Genomic DNA, 23,547 nt, shown 5'->3' on the forward strand with positions numbered 1-23,547 from the left:
ACTCAACTACTGCAATGAATCAACAGAAACATTAGTCATAGTGTGTGTGTGTGTGTGTGTATATATATATATATATATATATATATATATATATATATATATACACACACACACACACACACACACACACACACACACACACACACACACACACACACACACACACACACACACACACACACACACACACACACTGTATAATGTTGCACAATGCTATACAGTACAGAATGCACTGCAGGTGCAGGGGGTTCGATACACACACTATATACGGAGAAAGAAGAGGCGTTGCTGTGAAGAATGACTCGAGACGTGGGAGGACTTGATGTCTGTGGATGAGTTGGTGCAACACACGGTGCCAGACTCAAGGCATCTCTACTAAGGATTGCCATCACTGGCCATGTTAAAGTCATCAGCGACCAGCAGCAGAGCCTCAATGTTGCCAGCTGTCTCAGGGCTCTGCAGGGAAAGGAAGTCTGAGACATCCATATTGGCTAACCCACCAGACGAGGGAGGGTTTGTGGCAGTGCTGCTCCCTATCGAGGAGACTGTCTGAGCTGAGTAGGAGGAAGAAGAGGGTGCCTCCTGCCTCACCTCACCCACCTTAGAGGACAACTCAGGGAGGCAGCATGAAGAAGATGAGGTGGCTGAATGGTGTGGAGGCTCTGGGGGTCGTGATAGTGGGGGAGGAGGGGGCTCTGGTGGTTGCGGCTGTGCTGGGGCTGAAACAATGGAAGAGGCACTCTTTGAACCCTTGTCTTTAGCAGCGTCCCTGCAGGCACACTGGCACTGGCAGGACTCCTCCTGTTTGATGATGATGACAGGCAGACTGAGGCCGATCTGCTGGACTGAGCTTCCTGAAAACAGAAACCCAATTTAAAGGAGTAAAAAACACACTTGCTTTCCAAGTGTCCTGCAAAGCTTATCAAAACTAAAGTATAAACTTCCCAGTAAGAAGTTGGCATTGATCAGTTGTTGAATGAGAAGAGAGAAGAGTGGATGTCAACAAACAGAAGAATGGACTGAGGGAAAACTTTTTCCACCAACTTTCAAAGCAGTTTATATCTTGTTCCTTCTCAGCATTTAAACAAAAACTCCAATCAGAGATGCTTAGTTATGACTCTTTCAAAGAGAATAATGGGGATAAATAAAAAAGCTGAAACAAGAGGTTAATTAATCGTAAGTCAACAATACTTGTTCTCTTCCTATCCTGAATATTTTTTATGTCATTGCATTTTATAATTTGTCATTTGTATTATTTAAATATTATTTCATTGTAACTGTTCTAGCACAGTGAATGAGTTGAATGTCAGCATCTTGGAACTGCATTTGTATGATAAAACCATTGGGACTGTATGTTAGTGGAGCTTACTGGACACCACTCCTTTAATGAATCCAATTAAAGCTGAGCACTGCAGTGGGTGTCAACACAAATCTATGATTTCATTACAGTCTTTTGGCCAATGTTCCTAACATAAAAATATATTGTAATTTACTAGCCATTGACTTACCAGCATTTCCTCCCACTGGTATGGCTGTCGTGAAGAAAACCTTTTCCACTTTTGAAGATCCTTGATGTGGCTGCAAACAAACGTTAAACACCACTGTTGAAACTGGATAGAAAAAGCTGGGGACATGCTAGAGTACTACGAGGTTGATTTGCACCAGATTTCTCACTGTATTAAAAGGATGATTATGGTGTGCCTGTGTTTTATTAAAAGTAATATTAATAAAGTAACACCTATTCCTTTGCTATACTTACTGTAAATACAGAGTCAGTGCTGACCATGGTCTTAGCTATCCCCACTGGTTTACTTTACATATTTGTTACTTTAGGCTTTTGCATAATTATGTAAGTGTGTGGCATGTTGTTTGCTAATCCTCCCACATGAACACACTTGTGATTAGAAGACAACATGCATGTAGGAATGTGTTCCTACAAAATTCGGGCTGGTACAAATCACATCATCATTTCTGTATGGATGCATTACTCACTGTTTGTTCTGGGTTCTGCTGGCTGTTGGCAGCACTGCTGAGGATCCACTGGAGGTTCTGGTCAGACATGACCAGGCCGGGCAGGTTTGGGGTGGGAGCTATGGTAATAGGGGCAGAGGTGTTAGCCAAACCATGGCCGGGGTTGGGGGTGGGGATGTTGGCCAAAGGCACCGGTTGAGAAACAGCTGCCAGAGCATCTGTTGCGGTGGCTGCAACAACAGAAATAGGTGCGGTGCCTAGTGCTGGGGTGGTCAGTGCTGGAGCCACTGGAGGAGGAGTGGAGATGGCTGGTGGTATAAGCGTGGTCTGGGTGGCACTATCCGATGACAGGAATGTGGGTGGCAGTGCCACAAAGTGCTGGGTGGTGACATTGTTTGGCGCTTGGACAGAAGCCTGGGCAGGCACGTCAGAGATCTGCTGAGGCCCGGTTAGTTGCATGAAATGCGGCGGCTGCGTGGAGCTGACAGTGGCAAGTACAGGGGCAGGGGTGGAGGCCTGAGAGGAAGAGCTCTGACTGAGCTGGGAAGGAGCCTCCATGACTGCAGTTTTGTGGGGACAGGGAGGTGAGGAAGTAGGATGGAGAGAGAAAGAGATGAGAGACGATCCATCAGGCATTACCGACCGGGTAGACGTCTCCAGGCTGAAGGATTCCGCAAGGCTTTCTGAGGAAGGGAAAAAACTCCCATCAGTGAACAAAAAACATTTGATACAATTCAAGCTGTTGGGTGTCAAAAAGCACTGACCGTTGGGATTGGCATCATCTTGGCTGACACTATTTTCAGGACTCTGGAACATGAACTCAAAGATTTTCACATTGCTGATGTCCAAATTGTGAGCCTGTAAAACAATTAAATTACTTTACTGATTATCACAACAGCCAGAAACTCTTGTTTTGCCTCTAATTTCTTGACAGCAAAGGATAAACTTAGTTGTCAAGTAGCTGCCTAGTAATTTGCATTGTAACTAGCTTGACAACTGCTCAACATTTTCAATCCACTGTCTGTTTGACAAAGCTGAAGCAAAGGCCAGACTTACATTATGGATGTTCTCTCGTAGCTCTGAGTCTGTAGAGATGAGACTCAAGTCACTGAGGCACAGCGAGTGATTTGCGTCCTGTAATTAAGAGTGGAATTGGACCTAATTAAACTTGCTATGGATCAAGCACATCATTGTAAGGAAACAATATAGGAAAAGAGTACAACCCCTATTGTATGTTAATGTCAAAATAATTTTACTTGAAAGGAACCATTAACCACAAAAGGTAAACTGGCAAGAAATGACAATGGCATAAAAAAGTATTTTTCCTGCGAAGAGGACAAGCAAAGTTGTTTTTATAAAAGTAGTTTAATCTAAAGCTAAATAGTTTTCATAACAAGGTTTCGATGTATGGTGGTTAATGCAGTGTATGTTGTAGACATATGCAAACATCCATATCATGCAGATATGTAGATTTTGTTTTTAATTAAATTAATATCATCACTACCACAGTGTCATGTTGCTCCCAGGCTGTGCGGGGACAACATGTACCAGCATCGAGAGACAAAGTTACTGTACTGTGACTCACTTCAGAGAGCGGATGGGTGAGGGTGACGGTGAAGGGATGTCCTTTGTCGTGGCCCCGGATGTGACTCTTCAGACTGTACTGGCTGCTAAACGTCTTCTCACAGCCATCACTGGGACAGTTGAATGGCTTCTCCCCTACAGAATGAGGACAGAGAGTGGGAAGCATAAGGACAGGTAAGAGCTCTATTAGCTCCACCTCCAAGAGACCTTGGGATCCGAAAGTGAATTTCCCATTATTTTCTCCCATTGATGTCTGGAAAAATCTGTATGTAAAAGAGTTTTAGACCATGCCTTAGGCTAACCAGCTACGACATGACTCATAAGCATGCAACACATCATTTTGAGTGGAAAAACATACAGAAAATCAAAAATTAGAACACTGTGTACATATTTTCATTTCCAAGCAAAGAAGCTTCTCATCCCATAAACCACCGCGCACCACTGAATAATATACTTGAAGACACAACCGCGAAGAAGCCTCTTGATCAACGATCGACATCCTAGCCTAGCTAAAGTGAACGGATAATGTTAACTAACCTTACCAACCTCCCCTTAAAAGGCACAACTTTGTATGTGTTGTCCTTCATGCTGTTGTCAACTCATGCTGGAGGTGTTACACTTAGCTAAACCTTTAAAGTAAATAAAGATACTGCGGGTGCCCAAATCTCAGCAAAGACAACAAGTGTTGTCTGTTTACTTTCTCTATGGCCTTGGCAGGGTGAGCAGCACTATCTTATCATAAAGCTACTACGTCTCCCATCATGTAAGGAGGCAAAAAGTTGTGGTACCCCGTGAGCTGGAACGAGCTAGAAACATGAAACTTGGGGGAATAACTGGAAATGGTGTGCATGTGCTAGGGCTGAATGATATTCTGTTTTAGCATAAACAATGCAATGTGCGCAATCGCAATATTCACACTGCAGGACTTTGCAATGTTGACGCTAAAACCTTTTTGCTGCTTGATAGAAAAGTAAACTTCCACCGTTCTTCTTTTACAAGATTATTACCATCCGACAAACTAACGAGCTGGCCCTCGCTAGTTGACCACAACCTGAAATTTAGAGGAAGCAACATGCAGTCACTGTCATACACGTTAACCTGGATTGATAGTATTATATGAATATAATGCTGTCATGCTAGTCAACCAGCGTATTTCTACCTAATTTCCCTCCAAAATCACTTCCCTAAGAGTTACGTTAGTCACAACGCTTACTTGCTTTGGTGTTTGTAAAGAATTAAAGTTCAACAAAGAATGGTTCACAATAGAAAAGATCCTTTTTCATTTTTTTCTTTTATGTAGATGCACTCCCCTACAAAATCACAGCAGTAGTTGAGAATGATTCATTATTTCCAAATAGAGCTATTTATGTCATCTTTTAAAATTTCCCTTTTCTCTTTTCATATCGCAATATATATCGCAGGGGAAAAAAAATATCAAAATGTAAGATTTTCCAATATCGTGCAGGCCTAGCATGCGCTTCTAAAGAAAAATGAACCCAATTGGCCAAATGGTTGCGTTGTAATTAAGGCTTCAAAATGTAAACTTTGAAAGGCCACGCCCCCCACATCGTAAGTCAGACTGACTCGAAATTTCTCACAAAAGGTGCAGCTTAATGTGCTCTTTAAAAAAAAGCCTCAAGGATCATTAAGGTCGGCCTAAATCTTTCCGCCATTTTGAATAAGATAAGTGCAACAAATATAAACATTTAAACAGTTTTATATACATAACGCCACTAGGGGGGCGTTACAAGCGCAAGATAGGTGAGTGGCATTACACACATTTTACTATAAATCACATATTCATGGTCCAATCATCACAAATCTCTCGGATGTGTCCTCATAATTACCTGAACCACGCCCTTAAAGTTTCATTTAAATAAAACACCAGGGGGCGCTATAAATGCAAACAAACTGAAGGTGATACAGCGCAAATCAGGTTATTAATGACTAAATGTTTGTCCAATCAACACAAAAATTCCAGGAAATGTCTACATAATAATCTCACACATACACTGCAAGGCTCATTCAAATTGACCACTAAGGGTCGCTTTAAATAACTGGACGTGGAATGATGCAAATTAAGGTTTGAGCTTGGAATCGCAGCTTGCATGTTTTATATTATTAACAATTATTTTTGTGTTGCTCATCTGCTTTTCTCAAATTTTCGTGAGCTGGCCTGAGATACATATTACACTGAATTAAAAAATGTTTTTGACAAATCAGTTGTAGGGATTTTAAGTGCACTGTTTGTCCAATCGTTACAAAGCTTGCAGGATATGTTTTGTAATAACGTTGGAACACTTGTGAAATTACTTTGAAGTTGCTATTGAGAAAAAGGTTTGAACCTGCAAATCGCTGCTGTATTTTTATTTTATTTTTATGTGAGAATAAACCTCTTGAGATGCATAATCTTATTTTCAAGCAAACATAATTTTTTAAGGTGGCTTCTGCACTAACAACTAACTAGATATAAAATACATGCCAAAAACATTGATTGCACATGATTTGAAAATCCTTTCCAACCCATATTCAATTGAATACACTAAAAAGATAACCTATGTAATTTTCAAACCAATAAACTTAGTTTTGTTGCAAATATTCACTCATTTTGAATTTGATGCCTGCAACACATTCCAAATAGGCTGGGTCAAGGGCAACTAAAGACTGGAAAGGTTGAGAAATGTTTAAAAAAAACACCTGTTTGAAACATTCCACAGTTGAACAGGTTAATTGATCATGATTGGGTATAAAAGGAGCATCCAAAAGGCCCAGTTGTTCAGAAGCAAGAATGGTGCAAGGTTCACCAATTTGTTAACAACTGTGTGAGCAAATAGTACAATTGCAAGGAATTTAGGGATTTCATTATCTACAGTCCGTAATATCATCAAATGAAGAATCTGGAACGTCGAAAACCAACACTGAATGCCTGTGACCATTGACCCCTCAGGTGGGACTCCATTAAAAACCAACATTATTATGTAAAGTCCTCAGTCCTCAGTTTCCAAATGATTACTGAGTGTTGTTAAAACAACACAGTGGAACACTGCATGTGTCGCAGGCATCAATTTCAAAATCAGTGAATATTTGCAAAAATACAATAAAGTCAAATCAGTTTGAACATTAAATATAGTGTATAGTGTATGTAAAAAACATTTATTTTTAACATAGCTTCCCAGCCATCGGGTCCAGGAGCACAGCCAACAACAATTAGGAAAGTTATTTGTCCAATCAATACAAGTACATATGCCCACAGTCTTTTTTTAAGTTCACTTCTGAAATTAAGACCGTTAAAAACAAAACCACATAAAATGTTTTGGCTGCAAGTAGAAACCCATTTGTTTGGGATATTCAGATTAACTATGTGCGGGAGGCAGTGGTAACAATGTAAATGCAAATCAGGTATAGCTGAAAACATGTCCTTCCTTGGAGCTTCCTTAGAAAAGTCGAGGTTAAATAAAACAAACCAGTTATATGTACCTGTGTGTGTCCGTACATGTGTTTTTAGGTGATGACTTGCAGCAAAGGCTTTGCCACAGCCATCGTGGTCACACCTGAAGGCAAAGACAGAAAAAAAAACATGTCATGCTTAGAACCCGATGCAAAAACAGTGATACAATGGGAAACTTATGTGCTGAATATTTTGGGCCTCTGCTTAACCAAAATGCAGCTCCCAAAACAGTGTGAAAGACACTATGGGTACAAATTTTGAATATGAAAAAAAACTAAACATTTGATTAGTGTAGAAAAGCAAACACTAAAACAGACTAAAAGAGATGTCTGTAAGTATCTATTAGTATCACAGATCTTCGTGTGATAATGGAAATGCTCACCGAAATGGCTTCTCCCCAGTGTGTGTGCGAATGTGCTTCCTCAGGTCGCTAAGTGTGGTAAAGTACTTTGTGCATCCCTCTGATTCACAGTTGAATGTCTTGCCTGTGTGAAGTCTCTGGTGTGCTTTTAGTCTGCAGAGACAATCAAGTGTGATTCATTACACCACAATGGAAGACATGCAGAGAGAAACAAACTAACCACAGTGGCATTGAACGGTCATGTGTTCATTTGTGTGCACTTATTTTATGAATGTAAACGCATATATAAATGCAAACGCATATAAAAAGACAGTTAAGTGAGTCCACATTCAGATGACAACATAATCTAATCAAACAGGGAAAATGAACCAAGTACACGCTTTCTCAATGGCGGTCGTAAGGGAGAATCTGGGTGGTACAGAGGATGGGGAGGGGAAAGTAATGTTATTAAAAAGAGAATCCACCCATCTGTGGCATTGGTTGGCTGCCTTGAGTACAAGCCTCTGACAGGGAATTGATGGCAGTGGCACAGCTCCACCAAGCCCCGGACATGTTATCAGAGCAACTGAACCAATACAGCCCAGTAGGCTTGTGTGTGAACTGCTTGAGATCACAGCAAAATACAGCAACATCTGAACAGTGAAAATGCTACAAACAAAGATCATGCCTGGCAAGTTGACTTAAACTGTAATTGGGCCTAGTGCTCTCAAAGAATAGATAATCTGCAGTATCAATCTTGGACATTTCAGACAGCAGATTTACCTCATTTATAAATAAGATGACCAACGACTAAACTCATCCCCTTTTAGAAAAGGGGCAGATAAATGCAAAGTAAAAACTTACATAAATTACTTATTGTGTCCATCTCACATTGTATTATTTGAAAAACTTAGACAGGTCAGTATTTGACAACACCAGTTAAACCATCTACTTTATGGTAGGACCTGCCTCATGATTGCCTTTGTATCATGACACAATCCAATCTTAATTAGTTATACTTAAGACTGGGTATCAAAATTACGGAAGAAGGTTAGGGCCACTGGTGTAAAATCTATGTGAGTTCTGACTTTATTCTTAGAATTCTGAGTTCTAACCTAGTACCAAGTAGTAGTGAATTATTCAGTCATACAATACCAGCATTTCATCTTTTTTTGTACCCATAAAACAATGACTACTTATCCGTTTTCGTTTTTCCAATCACCGCAAGCATTCTTCGATTTCATGCCATGTTTGATTGGCCAACTACCACAGCAACTGCAACCCATACAGTCTGTGGTGGGGTGAAGTTGAGTGTGCCACCAAAACATTCAAACGTATGGCTATACTACACACATGTGATGTCTGACGAATGCATAAAATCTTTAAGGATTATTTAAAGGGATATTTCACTGTTGAAAAGATGAATGTATATCTTTAAATTGAGTCACTTATGTAGTAGAAATGTGAATTTTTGTAGAAATTGGTGCCTTAGAGGCCGAGAAAAGCAAGAAAAATCCCAGAAGGCACTTGCTTTCCTGCTCTACAAGTCCACTCCCAAGATATATAGACAGACAGTGAGGCATTCAGCTCAACTCAAGTGTGTTTTATTGTCATTTCCAACATTTACACAAAACAAAGTTTCATTGTGGCTCAAGTGGTGTTACACATTTAAAATATATCCAAACATTATATAAAAACGATAAACGAAATTTGCATAGAATGTACAACGGTCGGCATTTAACAGTTACAAACGCCACCAGTGGTTAACAGTAGTTGCATAAAAGCCCACCTCCATGAGTCTTACCCGACAGAGTGGAGTCTGGTTCACTGTTGTTCAGCAATGTTTCCACAAAAAAAGAAACACAGCAGTCTCTGAACTTGCGTTGGGAGTTTTGTTGAAGTCTAACGTTAACTTCCCACCTAGCTGGAACTCCTGCCCTTGTTTGGCGTTTCCGCATGGCCATCGATGTCCCCTTACCCGGCTAGCGGCATCGGGCAACCCTCCTGGCTGAGTTGCTGGAGAGAGCTGTAGCTTAGCTCCAAGATGGCTGACACTTGACTCGCTTCGAGTAAGGAGTTCAACCCCCTATGGGCAGGTTGAAAACATGTGGAACTAGCTAGCTTGTAGTCCACAGCAAAAATTATTCCGATGATGCTAAATGACAATTTTTGCATCATCAGAGAATTTTTTTCCAGACCCACAATACAGAGAAATCTAGTCTCAGGGGGACATGAGTGAGGGAAGCACGTCCATTTGAAAATACCACAGGGTTTCTACTGATACAAAGCTTAATGCTAACCGGTGAAGTATCCCTTTAAATTAACTACTCTTATTGGTATCCCTTAAAAAAGGTACTGTAGTTGGTACTGCTATCATATTTTATCAAAGCAGTACCCAGCCCTACTTATACTACAGTTTCTAGATATTGCTAACAAAACCTACAGCGGTGACAATGATCACCCATAAGGAGAAATAAAACACAACAAAGCTGTTTGAAGTAATTATATAATCTGTAAAGGATTACCTGTATAATGTGTTGAAGGCCTTCTCACAGCCTTGCACGTCACACTCAAACGGCTTCTCCTTGGTGTGAACACGGACATGGATCTTAAGGCTGTAGGAGGTGAGGAAGGCCTTTCCACAGCCCTGTTGATTACACACAAATGTGTATTCGCCTCTGTGCGTCTTTTGGTGTGTTCGCAGGTTTCCTGCCGTGCTGTACGTCCTGGTGCAGCCTTCGAACATGCACTGGTAGCGCTTCACCTGATAAAATGAGAAATGAAGAGGAGGGGGACATCAGTTTAAATTCAATTCTATTGTACAAAATTGTCCCGAACCTGAGGACAAATATAACATTAACTCTCTTAAATCAATTAAATAGTATTCAACTGGATTTTCAAAAAGCCAGTGAAAAGTTATTTGCTAATTCATCTCAGGAATAACCACCCTGGCCATATGATGGAGTGACAGTCTGGTATAGCCTTTCAGACGGGACCTGTACTCAACGACTCAGCTACCCGTCAGCACATGAAGCGGGTGAGCACAAAGAACAGCGATGAGGAAAAACCTCTCATGCAATACATCCCATTCAAATCTGTTTTACAATGCCAATCTCAGCTGCAGTGTGGCAGTCTCTTCTCACACAACATTCCTGGGGCAATGTGAATAAAAGCAGTTCATTCTCTTTTTCCAAAAATGTTATCCTGTGTAGAACACAAAGTCAGGAGGAGGAAGCGTGTGGTGGGCCACCACGACGAGAGGATCCCCTTTCTCAGCAAACATCATTCCTGTAACTCACTGTCATAACCCTCTTAGAGATGTTTTTAAATCTTTTCCCATTAACATGGCCGTAAAATACCTGGTAGTCAACTGCTGAGTAGCCAGCAAAGTGGGAAAATTGAGAGAAAACATTTTACTGTAATGTCATTTTTACACAAAGTAATATAAAGACTTCTAATGCATGTTTACGATGCCTTAATTTTGATTAAGACCTCTGGGATCAGTTGAGTTTCAGCCAAAATTGCAGCACAATTTCCAAGAAAGCAAGCCAAATGAAATGACATTTTTATGAAGGGGCTAATGTCAAATTCAAACTAACTTTTAAACTATTTATTAAAAACTGCCTGACTGTGAATGATATTACACATAGCAGTTAAGTGCTAATGCATGTTATTATTTAAGCAAAACCTCAAGTTTCTGATGTTTAACATTTCTTATGGCACAAGTGATTGTGAATACATGAGGGAAACCCCTTTGTTGCTCATCCTTACAGTCTCAATGCTTCACTTCAGGACACATCCTCAAACACACCTAATCCTACCATGAAAGGGACAAAACCTGCTTAGTTGTTGTACACTACATACAGTGAAAGTGATATAAAGTTGGTTAAACTTCCTGTCAGTCAGACAAACAATCTGAGTGATAGTTAGTTTACGGCTATTCATTTTAAGGATGTGGGAGTGATCATTTGTTTATCAAACATCCATGCAAAGCCACTGTAGGAGGCCTGCTAAAGCTTGTAGCTCAGTACTGTATTCATCTCCCACTCCATCGTGACTCTTCTCCACCAACAGTTTGAGCATTGTGAAAGAGCATTGTTTGCTTTGGTCTCCCACATAAATAGTGGAGAAAAAAAAACTTAATTACAAAATGTATTGGTTGTGCGAGTGTATTTACAGCAATATCACTAAGCGCTTGACGTTGCTTGTCATTAGTTTTTTTTTCTTGACATCTGTTGAACAAGAGGCTGGAGTCTTCGATTTGTTGTTCACACGAAATACCTACTCTTGGGTCAGCTCTACTCTTGTCATGCTTTTTAAACGCTGGCTAAAATGACACTGAATACTCACTGAATTGAATGCACACTACATCATTAGCACATCACAGTGTGCTCATATTTATATCAGCAAGATGTTAGTGCTTCAATTTACTACACATGATGTGATTTTGTTAAAGGTTTCTTGCATTTTCTGGCATGTGCAGTTCAGTTTAGAGATAACTAAGTCCCATGAATGAATGAATTGTCCTCTTGAAAATTCATTTTGTGCCTTGGGCAATCATCAAAACAATGTCATAGCAAATCAAGCCATGATATCATGACAATGACAACAATATAGATGAAAACCAAACAACAATACAGGGACAATGAAGGTGATCAAGACATCGAACATCACATAAAGATCAAACAAACACCATGCTCGTTGTACAGCAGTAACACAGACAGACACAGGCCAACTTCCACATACACAGTATCATATTTTGTTTGTTTAGTAATATTATTCTGCTGGATAAAAAAGCCTTACAGGCACGCAACTACACAAAGAAAGTACCCTGTACCCTCAACCTCATGTCAACACATAATTTTTTACTAAAATGGGGATGTGATAACTCCTCAAAAGTAGTCATTTTCTTGTGACTCAGAACCATCAGAACAGTGTTGCACCATTTCGTTGGAGCAGGAAATTTTGACCATCAGTGCAGTTTCTTCTCATTTACAGACAAGAAAAAGTAGTATCACAAATCAAATTTACCACAAATTTAAAATAAAAGAGAACCAGTATGCTTCTACACTTTCTACAGAAATGTGTAGGCTTTTCATCCACAACTTCAATGACAGTTGGCAGTGGGGTCTAAAACACTTTTTTTTTTAGTTTTTAACAAACAGAGTGATCAGTCCATTCCATCCACAACACCTTGTCTCATCTTCATTGATCAAACCAACAATGGCTATGTGATTAGAAAAAGTCAAGATTAAAAACAGCACTGGAGAGAAAGTTCTCCCTTGTGGGGCCTCTGTATTAACATTAGGGAAACACACTGCATTCCCTTTAGCACTCCAACCATCTAACTATGCTACTATTCACATCAAGCTGCAGAAGTGTTTTTATTAAAATATAGTCTTACAGTATACAATGTAATGCATTACAAATTGTAATGGGTTAAATTTATTTTAAACCCCTTACCAGGAACCAGATTGTAATACTAACCTCAGAGTCTTCATTTTAATAGTTTTGGAGGAAACATTCCACATGTTTTTGAGCACATACACATTTTATCAGTATGTAGGTACTGTAAATCCTTTACATTTGGAGGTGATACCCTTATTAGGCTTACCTCTCTCAGCTTGGTCTCTGGGCACTCAGAGTGCAGGGTGAGGGTGGCCCCCTCTATGTTGCGTGGCATGCGGGTGGAGCCAGGATTAATTGTGAACTGGATCTGGTCTGGAGAAATGGTGTGGTGGACATAACCCTGTGACATGCCGTCAGGGTCGTTCATAAAAGCCAGCGAGACATCCTCCTCATCTCCATCACCTTCCCCTTCAGTTAGGAAGGCGACACCATCTTCGTCCCCTCCACAGTGACCCTCCTCTTCCCCCTCCTCATCTAGCCGGATAGGGTCTCGCTCAATGAGTACTGTGGTGCGGTCGTACACCCGACCAGACGACGTTGAAGGCTCGGCGATCAAGTCATCATCTTTGTCAAAGTGGATCTTGTCATCTTCTTCTTCTTCGTCGTCATCGTCCCGCTCCAGGTGATCCACCTCCACCTCAAAGTACATTGACGCCGACGTATGAGGGCCATTCTCACTCATGGTCCCTGGTGCCTCTCCTTCCTTGGCAAGGAGGACTGCACACTCACACTGGTAATGTTACAGCCTGCAATATAAATTTGCAGAATTATTAGTATTTTGTGGCAATTCAAAGAACTTTACATGTGGCAAAAAAACGCCAATAAGACAAGATATAAGAGACACAATGTGTTATTTAAAGACACAACAGAGTTTAAAAGGAGTAAAATAAAAGAGAAGATGGAAATATGCTAAAATTGAATAAAACAAATACAAGATAATGAAAAAAGTTTGATTTAATTTTTTTTTTTTTAAAGAACAGAGTTGGAGCAGACCTCATGTTTTCTGGGAGTTTTTTTCCAGATATATGATGTAAAAAAATATATATATATAACTCTAATGCTGCTTCCTCATGGACAGTAGGTTAGCAATTCTGTCCCAAATGATCTCAAAGGATTGATCTCTTGTCCCTGATCTAAGGTAGCAGTGGACGAGATGAGTGGCTATCAATTCAAAATAGAGAGCCACATTGCCTTGTTAAAAGAGCTCAGCATGAAATTAAAGAACCTGTTTAATTTGATCATAACAGCTAATAAAGAGCAATGCATATTGAAGGCCTGTTCTGACAGAAAAGAACTATAACCAACAACTGGCTAGACACAGCCTCGCAAATGTGTGCTATATAACTTGGGGCTGTGATTATACCAAACATCTATGTAAATACGTCCGTGGGTAAATCAAAAGAAGGTTAATTATTGTCAGCACTAAAAAAACGGATTGCGTCCGAGTAAACCAGCGGTCAATAGGACACATTAGCCCCGTTAGACCACACCGAGATCTAGAACTTTCCGAGTTCACGGCATAGCGGCTACTGACATAACCGATTATATCCAACATTCATCAGGCTACCTTTTATAAAAAAAAGTTATGAGTAACGTATGAAAGATGTCACACTCACAGGACAATGCCAGTTAACTTTTCCGTACTCGACACGGCTAGCAAACGTTTACAAACACAAGAGTGGCCTGATGAACACGCAGAGACTATGACTGTGAATTTAGCTTCTGATTCGGCACTTTAAGGCGACACTTGATTCCGCAGTTTATGGTAATGAAAACATTACTTACATTGTTGAGCGACTCCGCAGCGCAGTGAAGATAGGTCTGGCAGTGCGAGACTACTGAGCAACTGATGCTCCGTATTTTTTGCACATCTTACTTAGCTAGCTACATTTTAGGTAGCTAAAGCATTAAAGCTGTCTAACTTTAGCATTTGTAGAAGCAGGTTCAGTTAAACAAAAGTAGGCCTACATATATCCCTCTATTGCACATGTTTAATGCATTTTCTCAAATTGACGCTTTCACATTTCTCAAAGTGGGTTTCAGGCAGTTTTAATGCTTTTACGTTAGCAGTACCCACAATGTTTCAACATCTATGTTTCACAACAGTAATAGGTGCAAATGACGGAGGACCAGTCGCTTAGCAATATAAGGTATGTTTCCCTTAACATTTACTGCCAAATTAGACGCTGTCAAAAGAAGCTAACTTCAGCATACTTTCCCTTACGTTTTCCCTTAACTGGCAATTCGGAAGCCAACTTCAGCGTCGTTCAGAAACTGCCATGTTTACCCTGTTTGACACATAATATAATAAAGCTTACCGAACTTAATGTCACGGTACTGAGGTGGTTACCCGTGCACAGTCATGCAGGCTTTGTAACATTCCGCTGGTTGATACTGACCTGACGTTATTTTACAGAATACATTTCGGTCACATCGTTAACGTTACTAGCATCAGAGATATGTTGCTAGCTTCCTGCTACAAATCATATCAAACCGTAGGCGAGTATTTGTTTTTTTCCTAGGAAGGAAAAGGCAAGTCCCGCCCATAGACAGTTACTCTGCCACTGATTATTTTACCCTCACTCCTCTTGCCTAAACTTACCCAACCCAGCCAGACCAGGCAACGAGTATTAGCCAATCATAGGGAGAGTCGGGCGGTTTATGCCTATGCCATCCTAGGAAATCTATTGGCAAACCGTAGTTCCTGTATATTAAATAATACGTTTATCGTTATAACCAACACTGAACGTTATGACCCTTGACTGCAGAGTCAACATAACGGTAACCATTTTTTGTATTTTGCTTTCGAGTGCCAAATAGCTAAATGAACGGCCAAATCAACTAACGTTATCACTTATTTCTCTGCACATGCATAGCTTTGCTAGCTAGCTAGCAACAATTTAGCTCACAACTAGGGAGCTAACGTTAGCTTATTAACGTTTGCCAGTCCACTCTCGACAGTTGACATTACCTATCTTCCATGCAAGGATAACACGTTTTATGTTACCAAGCGATACACTGACTAACACCCAGTAGTGCGCTAACCCCTATGTCCATCAACTACAAAGAAATTACATTAAAATATATTTACCTGTTAAAATTTAAGCCTTATCCCTAGGCTTTGGATGTTTAGCACTTTCTTCCTATCCCCTCCCTAGGATACCAACGTCACTCTCAGCCATTCGTGATGAATTATGGGAAACACAATTTTTAATACTAAATTAAAACAAAATGTTATTCTTCTGATGTGACTTTCATTTTTTGTGTAAAAAATTGGATTCTAAAAGCTGAATGCAAGGAAAGGTATTCTCTCAGAAACATTATCAGAAAACTTAGCATTAAGTGTTCTTTGCTGATTGGCAAAAATCACCAGTGAGACACATCTGGTTTCCAACACAACAGTTTATATATATATAAAAAAACTATACTGTTGAGATCAGAAACATTAAAATACATTTTTTTTTAAATAAAATATACACACATAAAAATTGTTAGGTCTCTTTAGATGCTTAACGATATACAATAAACAGATCACAAACATCTGCTGTGTGAAACAAACTAATATCAGATAAGCACTTACAGTAATTATACTAAATGTATCTATACCAAGAGCCATCAAAGAATATAATAAATCATTAGTTTATTTAAAATGCTGGAATGCAGTTTTTAGTGTTCGGCTTCAGCATGATGGACAAGAGGGAGACATCCTCTATCTAGGAGGAGCCTTGGGCCAGGAAGTGCAGAAAGAACTCCTGAGTCTTCCTCTTTTCTGCAAGATCCTGCTTTGTAGGTGACCTCAGGAGCAAGGAGGCAAAAATGGTAGCTATACAGAAAGAAAATACATTTTTCATATAGTGTTAAATAGTTGTTTTTTTCTGAGTTGTAATATCTTCATTAGCAGGGTTTAATTTTTCTGTCCAAAAACATATGGTTTTTTTTATATATATATAAATAAAACGTATGTTTTCGGCACACACACACACACACACACACACACACACACACACACACACACACACACACACACACACACACACACACACACACACACACACACACACACACACACACACACACACACACACACACACACACACACACACACACACACACACACACACACACACACACACACAGTAAAGAAAATAAGTATTTGAACATCCTGCTATTTTGCAAGTTTTCCCACTTAGAAATCATGGAGGGGTCTGAAATTGTCATTGTAGGTAAATGTCCACTGTGAGAGACATAATCTAAAAAAGAAAATCCAGAAATAACAATGTATGATTTGTTAAAAACAATTTATTTGTATGATACAGCTGCAAATAAGTATTTGAACACCTGAGAAAATCAATGTTAATTTTTGGTACAGTAGCCTTTGTTTGCCATTCCAGAGGTCAAACGTTTCCTGTATTTTTTCACCAGGTTTTTACACACTGCTGAAGGGATTTTGGCCCACTCCTCCACACAGATCTTCTCTAGATCAGTCAGGTTTCTGGGCTGTTGCTGAGAAACACAGAGTTTGAGCTCCCTCCAAAGATTCTCTATTGGGTTTAGGTCTGGAGACTGGCTAGAACCTTGATATGCTTCTTCCAGAACCACTCCTTGGTTATCCTGGCTGTGTGCTTCGGGTCATTGTCATGTTGGAAGACCCAGCCTCGACCCATCTTCGATGCTCTAACTGAGGGAAGGAGGTTGTTCCCCAAAATCTTGCAATACATGGCCCCGGTCATCCTCTCCTTAATACAGTGCAGTCGCCCTGTCCCATGTGCAGAAAAACACCCCCAAAGCATGATGCTACCACCCCCATGCTTCGAAGTAGGGATGGTGTTCTTGGGATGGAAATCATCCTTCTTCTTCCTCCAAACACGGTCAGTGGAATTATGACCAAAAAAAGTTCTATTTTGGTCTCATCTGACCACATGACTTTCTCCCATGGCTCTTCTGGATCCTCCAAATGGTCATTGGCAAACATATACGTCTCCGGTGTAGTTCTGGGCTGATTTCTCACCTTTCTTTGGATGATTGAGACCCCACGAGGTGAGAGCTTGCATGGAGCCCCAGTCCGAGGGAGATTGACAGTCATGTTTAGCTTCTTCCATTTTCTAATGATTGCTCCAACAGTGGACCTTTTTTCACCAAGCTGCTTGGCAATTTCCCCGTAGCTCTTTCCAACCTTGTCGAGGTGTACAATTTTGTTTTTTAGTGTCTTTGGACAGCTCTTTGGTCTTGGCCATGTTAGTAGTTGGATTCTTACTGATTGTATGGGGTGAACAGGTATCTTTATGCAGCTGACGACCTCAAACAGGTACATTTAATTTAGGATAATAAATGGAGTGTAGGTGGACATTTTGAAGGCAGACTAACAGGTCTTTGAGGGTCAGAATTGTAGTTGATAGACCGGTGTTCAAATACTTATTTGCAGCTGTATCATACAAATAAATAGTTAAACAAATCATACATTGTGATTTTTTATTTTAGATTATGTCTCTCACAGTGGATATGCACATACAATGACAATTCCAGACCCCTCCTTGATTTCTAAGTGGGAGAACTTTCAAAATACTAGGGTGTTCAAATACTAATTTTCATTACTGTATATATCCTTCCGATTCTATAATTTCATTCAAATTCAAAAATTATTTAAGTTAAGTTAGGTGAGCATACATTCTCTTTTCCAGAAACAGCCTGTTTTCCACCAAGTAGTGAACAGATAAGTGCCAACAGTCCTTGATTATAAGCAGAACAGAATAATAAACAGGATTTTCTGTAATTTTCACTTTCTATTGCTTTGTTAGTTAGTTTCTATTCTCTTACTCAACATGCTGACTAAAGCACAAAGCAGCAGCTAAAAGTAGCAACAAATTCACATAAGAAAGCGACTGAGCAACCTGCTTCATTTTCTTACCCAAGATGTTGACATCTAATCGATTACTTGCAGAATTCTTCAACAGCTCACGGAGAAAGGCAGCTAAATAGTTGAACACATTTTTATGGCACTGAGGTAGCATGGAAATAACCTGAAGACAGAAGAAATTAAAATATTAAACAAAGCCAGGGATTCATTTTTATAATTTAACACATCTTGGAATAGATTAATGGTGATCAGCGATTAAAGCAGTCTCCCTCACTTTCTCACACTGACTGGCATTGGAGCAGATTTCTAGGCTCTGCTGGTAAAAGGAGTAGGGAACCACAGGCTCTGGGAGGGCATCAAGGAAGAGAAGCAAGGCCTCTGCCACTGAGTGGTTACTGCCCGCTACAGATTAATACAGAGTCAAGGACATCATTCTTGAGCATTGGTGTGTGTGTGTGTGTATATATATAAAAAAACGGTGCTATTTAAAACATAAAAAAAATAAAAAATAATGTATGGTGCACACTGCATTAAATTTACAAATATTCCCCACTGATGGTTATGATGGCAATGTTGTTGAAGGATACGAAGAGAATCTGGAATACCAGTGTCGAGGCAATCCCTTATTTCTGCAAATTCACTCCGGAGCCCAGGTTGCTGAAATATGTCTTCCTGCATATAGAGGACAGTAAATATTACATCTTTGATTCCTTAAAAAGACAGCCATTAAGCAAAGAAACTTAAATACAAATCGGTTCCCTTAGGCTGAAGAAAGTGGTCTTTTGGTTTGACTTAATTAAAACTAAAAGCACAATCCAAGGTTTAAAAATAAAGATTAATTTATTATTAATAAGTGTAAATGTGTGTGCGCTTATTACATGTTTTGTATATATTTTGCTCTGTGTAATTGAACAAATTATTTTTTCATGGTGTTTTTGTACAAAGCACATTGTGTTACATTAACTTGTATGAAATATGAAGATATAATGCTTTGATAGCACAACCACATAAGCCAAAAGTCAGTCAAAAGATCTGCTTGCTTTTGTGAGATTTTAAGATGTACATACCTTTTGGTCTTAGGCACATCTACAGAGTCATAACAGTATCTTTGTAGACTAGAGAATTTTTTTTTTTTGTGCTCAATACGTTCACAGTGCTACAAAAAAGCTTAGGTTGAGGCCAAAAGTTATAATTCGTAAGAAAACTGCCCCCAAAGAAACAAAGTTTCTTTTCAAAGTTGGAGTATAGTGTTCTTTGATTTTATCATAGTACCAAAATAGAACATCCAGCAACACATTTTCTTACCTGCTTGAGGGCATTGCGGAACAAGTGATCCACCATCATCCAGAGTTCTTTAGGAATGTCTAGAGGCTTTTCAGTGTTTACTGCATTGTCATCTCCAGACATCTTTGACTGATGTTAAGAACAAACAAAAAAAGAAGCAGTTCAGTCAAAATCTACTCAACCATGTTTATCTTAAAATTTGAAACACTTTAAATTAAAGCTGTGGCCTATGAGACAACCCTGAAAGGAGAGGAGGTATTTCAAGGACACTGGGGGCACTAACCACTTTGCGAAGGGTCTCTTGCGACATGTCCTGAATGGGCTCCCTCAGCTGACACAATGAATGGATGGAGGAGCCGTAGCAGCTGGGCAGGTAGTTTCCTGTCACAGAGATGAAGTAGTCCTTGCCACGCTCCAGGTGGAGCACCAGGATGTCTTCGATCTGCTCCTTGCCAGAGTTGAGTTCAGGCGCTGTTGAGCGGTTTACAAAAACCTCAAGCTCAATGTCCACAGAACCACCTAGATTTTGAGAGATAAACAAATAAAGAAAAGGGACGCTGAATTGTCATGATTCAGGAATTGATGCCTGCTGTACCTGTGAATTGTTATGATGTGCTAAGGTCTTTTTGAAGATTTGTAAAGCACCAAGGTATTTCTATTCTGATTACTTAATTTGCAAGACAGAAATTGTAAGTCAAAATCAAAGAGATCTCACCTCATAGCTCATAGTGTACTTAACAATTTCTATAAAAAACTAAAATGCAGGACAATGATGCTTTAGGAAATGATAAATGTGACTGAAATGCTGACTTTATGTGCTACTCACCCTGAGCGATAAAGCCTTTTGGGGGGTTGGCTGTGAGCCAGGGCTTGCAGTATGTGGGCTCATTTGGCTTCTGGATAAATTCAAACTGACACGGGACCTGCCCATCATTGAAGAGGCTCAATGTCTCTGCACGGTGCTGCATGTATTTCACGTCCTTAAAGTGGAACTAAAATTAAGATGGGAAAGGTTCATGAGGCAAGATGGAACATTCTACTTGTTCTTCTACATTTCATGTAAATGTATCCTTTGAACATCTGGATTAGTCTCACAGCCCAAATTCAAAACAGACCTTCATTAGTGGTGGTTTACTTACTGAATTCATCAAAAGGAACATAATGAGAGGAAACATTCATTGTACAAGATGTATCAGAGAGGTATTACAGCTCCCATTACACTGTAATAGGACTAAATGGGATAGGAAACTTTACCTCTCGCTTGGACAAGGATACAGATGGAATACACTCATTCTCCATTTTGTCTATATTGCGTACAATCTCTTCAAAGGTCTTTTTATAGGCCTCAGCATTTACTCTCTTGATCTGTAGGGACAGACAAAAAAAGATGTAAGAGGAAAAGAAATACAAATATCTGTGTTATGTGACCCTTATATAATACTGTTATAAAAATGTGATATGGCCTTAGACCACTGCATCTTTTCAAACCATAAGAAATTAAATGGAAGAATTTGAGATGAAACCAGTAAAAGGCTGAATCATTTACCCCAATGAAAAGCAAGGAACTGACTGGTTTGTGGTCACTGGTCTTCAGAGCCATGTGACTCTGATAATGCTGTTGCACAATGTTCTTCCCTCTCCAAAGGATACGGTCACACCATGCAGGCACACGGCATTTTTCACTTAATGCAGAAGAAAGAACATATGATAATTCTCACGTATGTTTATTACATGTTACATTCAATATAAAAAAGTATCTAAATGCATAGGGCAAAACAGGATATACTATGTATTACAGTTTATTTGTACATGCATTAAAAGTAATGAGGTAAAAGAGTAAGAGATACCACACATGTTAATTGATAACGTGAAAACTGAGTGGCTAAAGTGAGACCACAAGAGCAAAGTGTGTTTTGTGATTCAATTTAAGGCAAGCAAACATTGCTACAGTGCAGAGTCCAATTAATGAATGACCATGTCCCTCTATAAATGGAGAGATGTTTATTGGTATACTGCAGTATAAAGCTTCCATAAACATTCACACGAGAAATGTAATTTTTGGAGTACTTTACACATTTCAATTATCCTTACTCAAACTATGAACATCACTGGATCATTGAAGAATGAAAGATGATCTCCTTACTAAACATGTTCCATTCTGTTTTTCGCATAAGAGATTACCTTGTATCCCATTTGTCAGAGCCAGTGTCATATTTGTAAGTGGGTTGGAAATTAATATCTCCCTCCGCAAAGCCAACAAACACAGCCTCCTCATCGATCTGCCTCTTGAGCTGAGGACAATATGCAGCTGATAAGTATTACTACTCCTTAACACGAATGATGAGTAAAGACTACTTTAATTGCAGAAAGAAGAGACCATCATTGATGTTACCTGATCGTAACTGTGCAGCGTTTCATAGTCCTTCTTGCCAATAAGCTCCTTCACGTTGGAGACGTCAAGTTCACTGATCCTATAGTTGAGGTCCCCAATCCATAAAATCACACTGGTGAGGGACAGGGAGACAGGGAAAGAAACATGAAGATAACTTGAATATGCATCAAATATTTTCACAGCTGATGAAATAGATAATTTGCAAAATCTCATTGAGCTACTCAATACTGAACTTAAATCACGTTTCTGGATTTCAATTAATAAATTAAAGCAAAAGCAGTTTTATAATCAAAGTTTTACATGACAAATACTTGATATAGTGGTATTAAATAAAATGAAATACATCTTTATAAAGAAACCAATTAATACATTTGTTGACACTATAAATCCATAATATTCCATACTCATGCTTCATGATAGTAAGTGGAGGCTGGGATGGGTCAAGCTGGCGAAATTGGAGACGACTGCATATTTCCTTGTAGTCTTGATTCCGTCTCTCATATTCTTCAATGTGGGCAGCTAGGTGAGAGTTGACCACGCAGATATCAGAGTTGTGGAAGCGAAAACGGATTGCCACTGCACCCTTATTTCCCTGTGAATTTAATGAGTCATTGAAAGAGAAAAAGAGAAATTAAGTCAGAATAATGTATGCAACACAAATAAAAGCTCCAGCAAAAAGATTTATTGAAAACCCGTTTTAGATAGTATGCAGTTATAGATGCTCCCTTGCTTGACAGTAATCCAATATTAGCCCAACACTTTGACACTTGGTATGTTTCAAATGGTTCTTTTTGCATTACTGCGGGAAAGGATGGAGCAACCTTACAAAGGCCCCCACTGGTCACCAACCAGCCACCTGCTCTACACGGCAGGGACTGCTAAGTAAGCATGTCCATATACAAGACAAGAATAATCTATTCTCGAAAAGTGCAGTTAGGTTGGGGCTGCAGGGTTTAGCACTTAATAGATGACAAAGTACTAAAGTCAAGGGAAGTTTGAAGGAGCCAGACAAAGCTGGCAGTAAAACAACAGTCATTTTAGAAGCCCAAATGTTTTTTTTTCCGCTTCATTCATTTCCTGTGATAGTCAAAGATCTGTAAAGCCATGTGTGTGATAACTACCGTAAGTAATGCATGGCAATGGAAGGACATTAATTTATTTATTTATCCACAGCCTCGTCACCTCCTGCCTTGACTACTGTAACTCTCTCCTTTTTGGCCTTCCTCAAAAATCCCTCCATAAACTTCAACTTCTTCAGAACTCAG

At 39.6% G+C, this 23,547-nt stretch overlaps 2 protein-coding genes across 8 annotated transcripts in view; both read right to left on the reverse strand.

Annotated features, from left to right (window-relative positions):
* Positions 1-202: 202 nt before the first annotated feature.
* On the reverse strand, positions 203-15,932 carry mtf1 (metal-regulatory transcription factor 1). Of its 4 annotated transcripts, none has more exons than XM_034874825.1 (11): positions 15,844-15,932; positions 12,958-13,498; positions 9,869-10,107; positions 7,386-7,517; positions 7,033-7,106; positions 3,557-3,690; positions 3,028-3,105; positions 2,736-2,829; positions 1,993-2,654; positions 1,509-1,578; positions 203-854 (listed from the first exon to the last, which is right to left on the reverse strand). In XM_034874825.1, the coding sequence occupies exons 2-11, from the start codon at positions 13,432-13,434 to the stop codon at positions 376-378; spliced, it is 2,439 nt and encodes an 812-aa protein (XP_034730716.1). In that variant the 5' UTR covers positions 13,435-13,498; positions 15,844-15,932; the 3' UTR covers positions 203-375. The 4 variants fall into 4 exon arrangements, with proteins under 4 accessions (XP_034730716.1, XP_034730718.1, XP_034730717.1 ...); XM_034874827.1 differs by lacking the exon at positions 15,844-15,932 and adding an exon at positions 15,071-15,323; XM_034874826.1 differs by lacking the exon at positions 15,844-15,932 and adding an exon at positions 14,369-14,485.
* Positions 15,933-16,217: 285 nt separating this feature from the next.
* inpp5b (inositol polyphosphate-5-phosphatase B) overlaps positions 16,218-23,547 on the reverse strand; it is a 25,065-nt gene continuing 17,735 nt past the window's right edge. For all 4 annotated transcript variants that reach the window (XM_034874641.1, XM_034874642.1, XM_034874644.1 and 1 more), the window contains 12 exons: positions 22,687-22,874; positions 22,283-22,394; positions 22,072-22,181; positions 21,437-21,572; positions 21,145-21,255; positions 20,717-20,882; positions 20,174-20,409; positions 19,912-20,019; positions 19,194-19,278; positions 18,881-19,008; positions 18,658-18,769; positions 16,218-16,575 (listed from right to left, as the gene is read on the reverse strand). In XM_034874641.1, coding sequence (XP_034730532.1) covers positions 16,466-16,575; positions 18,658-18,769; positions 18,881-19,008; positions 19,194-19,278; positions 19,912-20,019; positions 20,174-20,409; positions 20,717-20,882; positions 21,145-21,255; positions 21,437-21,572; positions 22,072-22,181; positions 22,283-22,394; positions 22,687-22,874 — 1,602 coding nt within the window. In that variant the 3' untranslated portion in view covers positions 16,218-16,465. The remainder of the gene's footprint in view (positions 16,576-18,657; positions 18,770-18,880; positions 19,009-19,193; positions 19,279-19,911; positions 20,020-20,173; positions 20,410-20,716; positions 20,883-21,144; positions 21,256-21,436; positions 21,573-22,071; positions 22,182-22,282; positions 22,395-22,686; positions 22,875-23,547) is intronic.

The sequence above is a fragment of the Etheostoma cragini genome, chromosome 6 (genome assembly GCF_013103735.1).
Source record: "Etheostoma cragini isolate CJK2018 chromosome 6, CSU_Ecrag_1.0, whole genome shotgun sequence".
In the NCBI taxonomy this organism is placed as follows: domain Eukaryota; kingdom Metazoa; phylum Chordata; class Actinopteri; order Perciformes; family Percidae; genus Etheostoma; species Etheostoma cragini.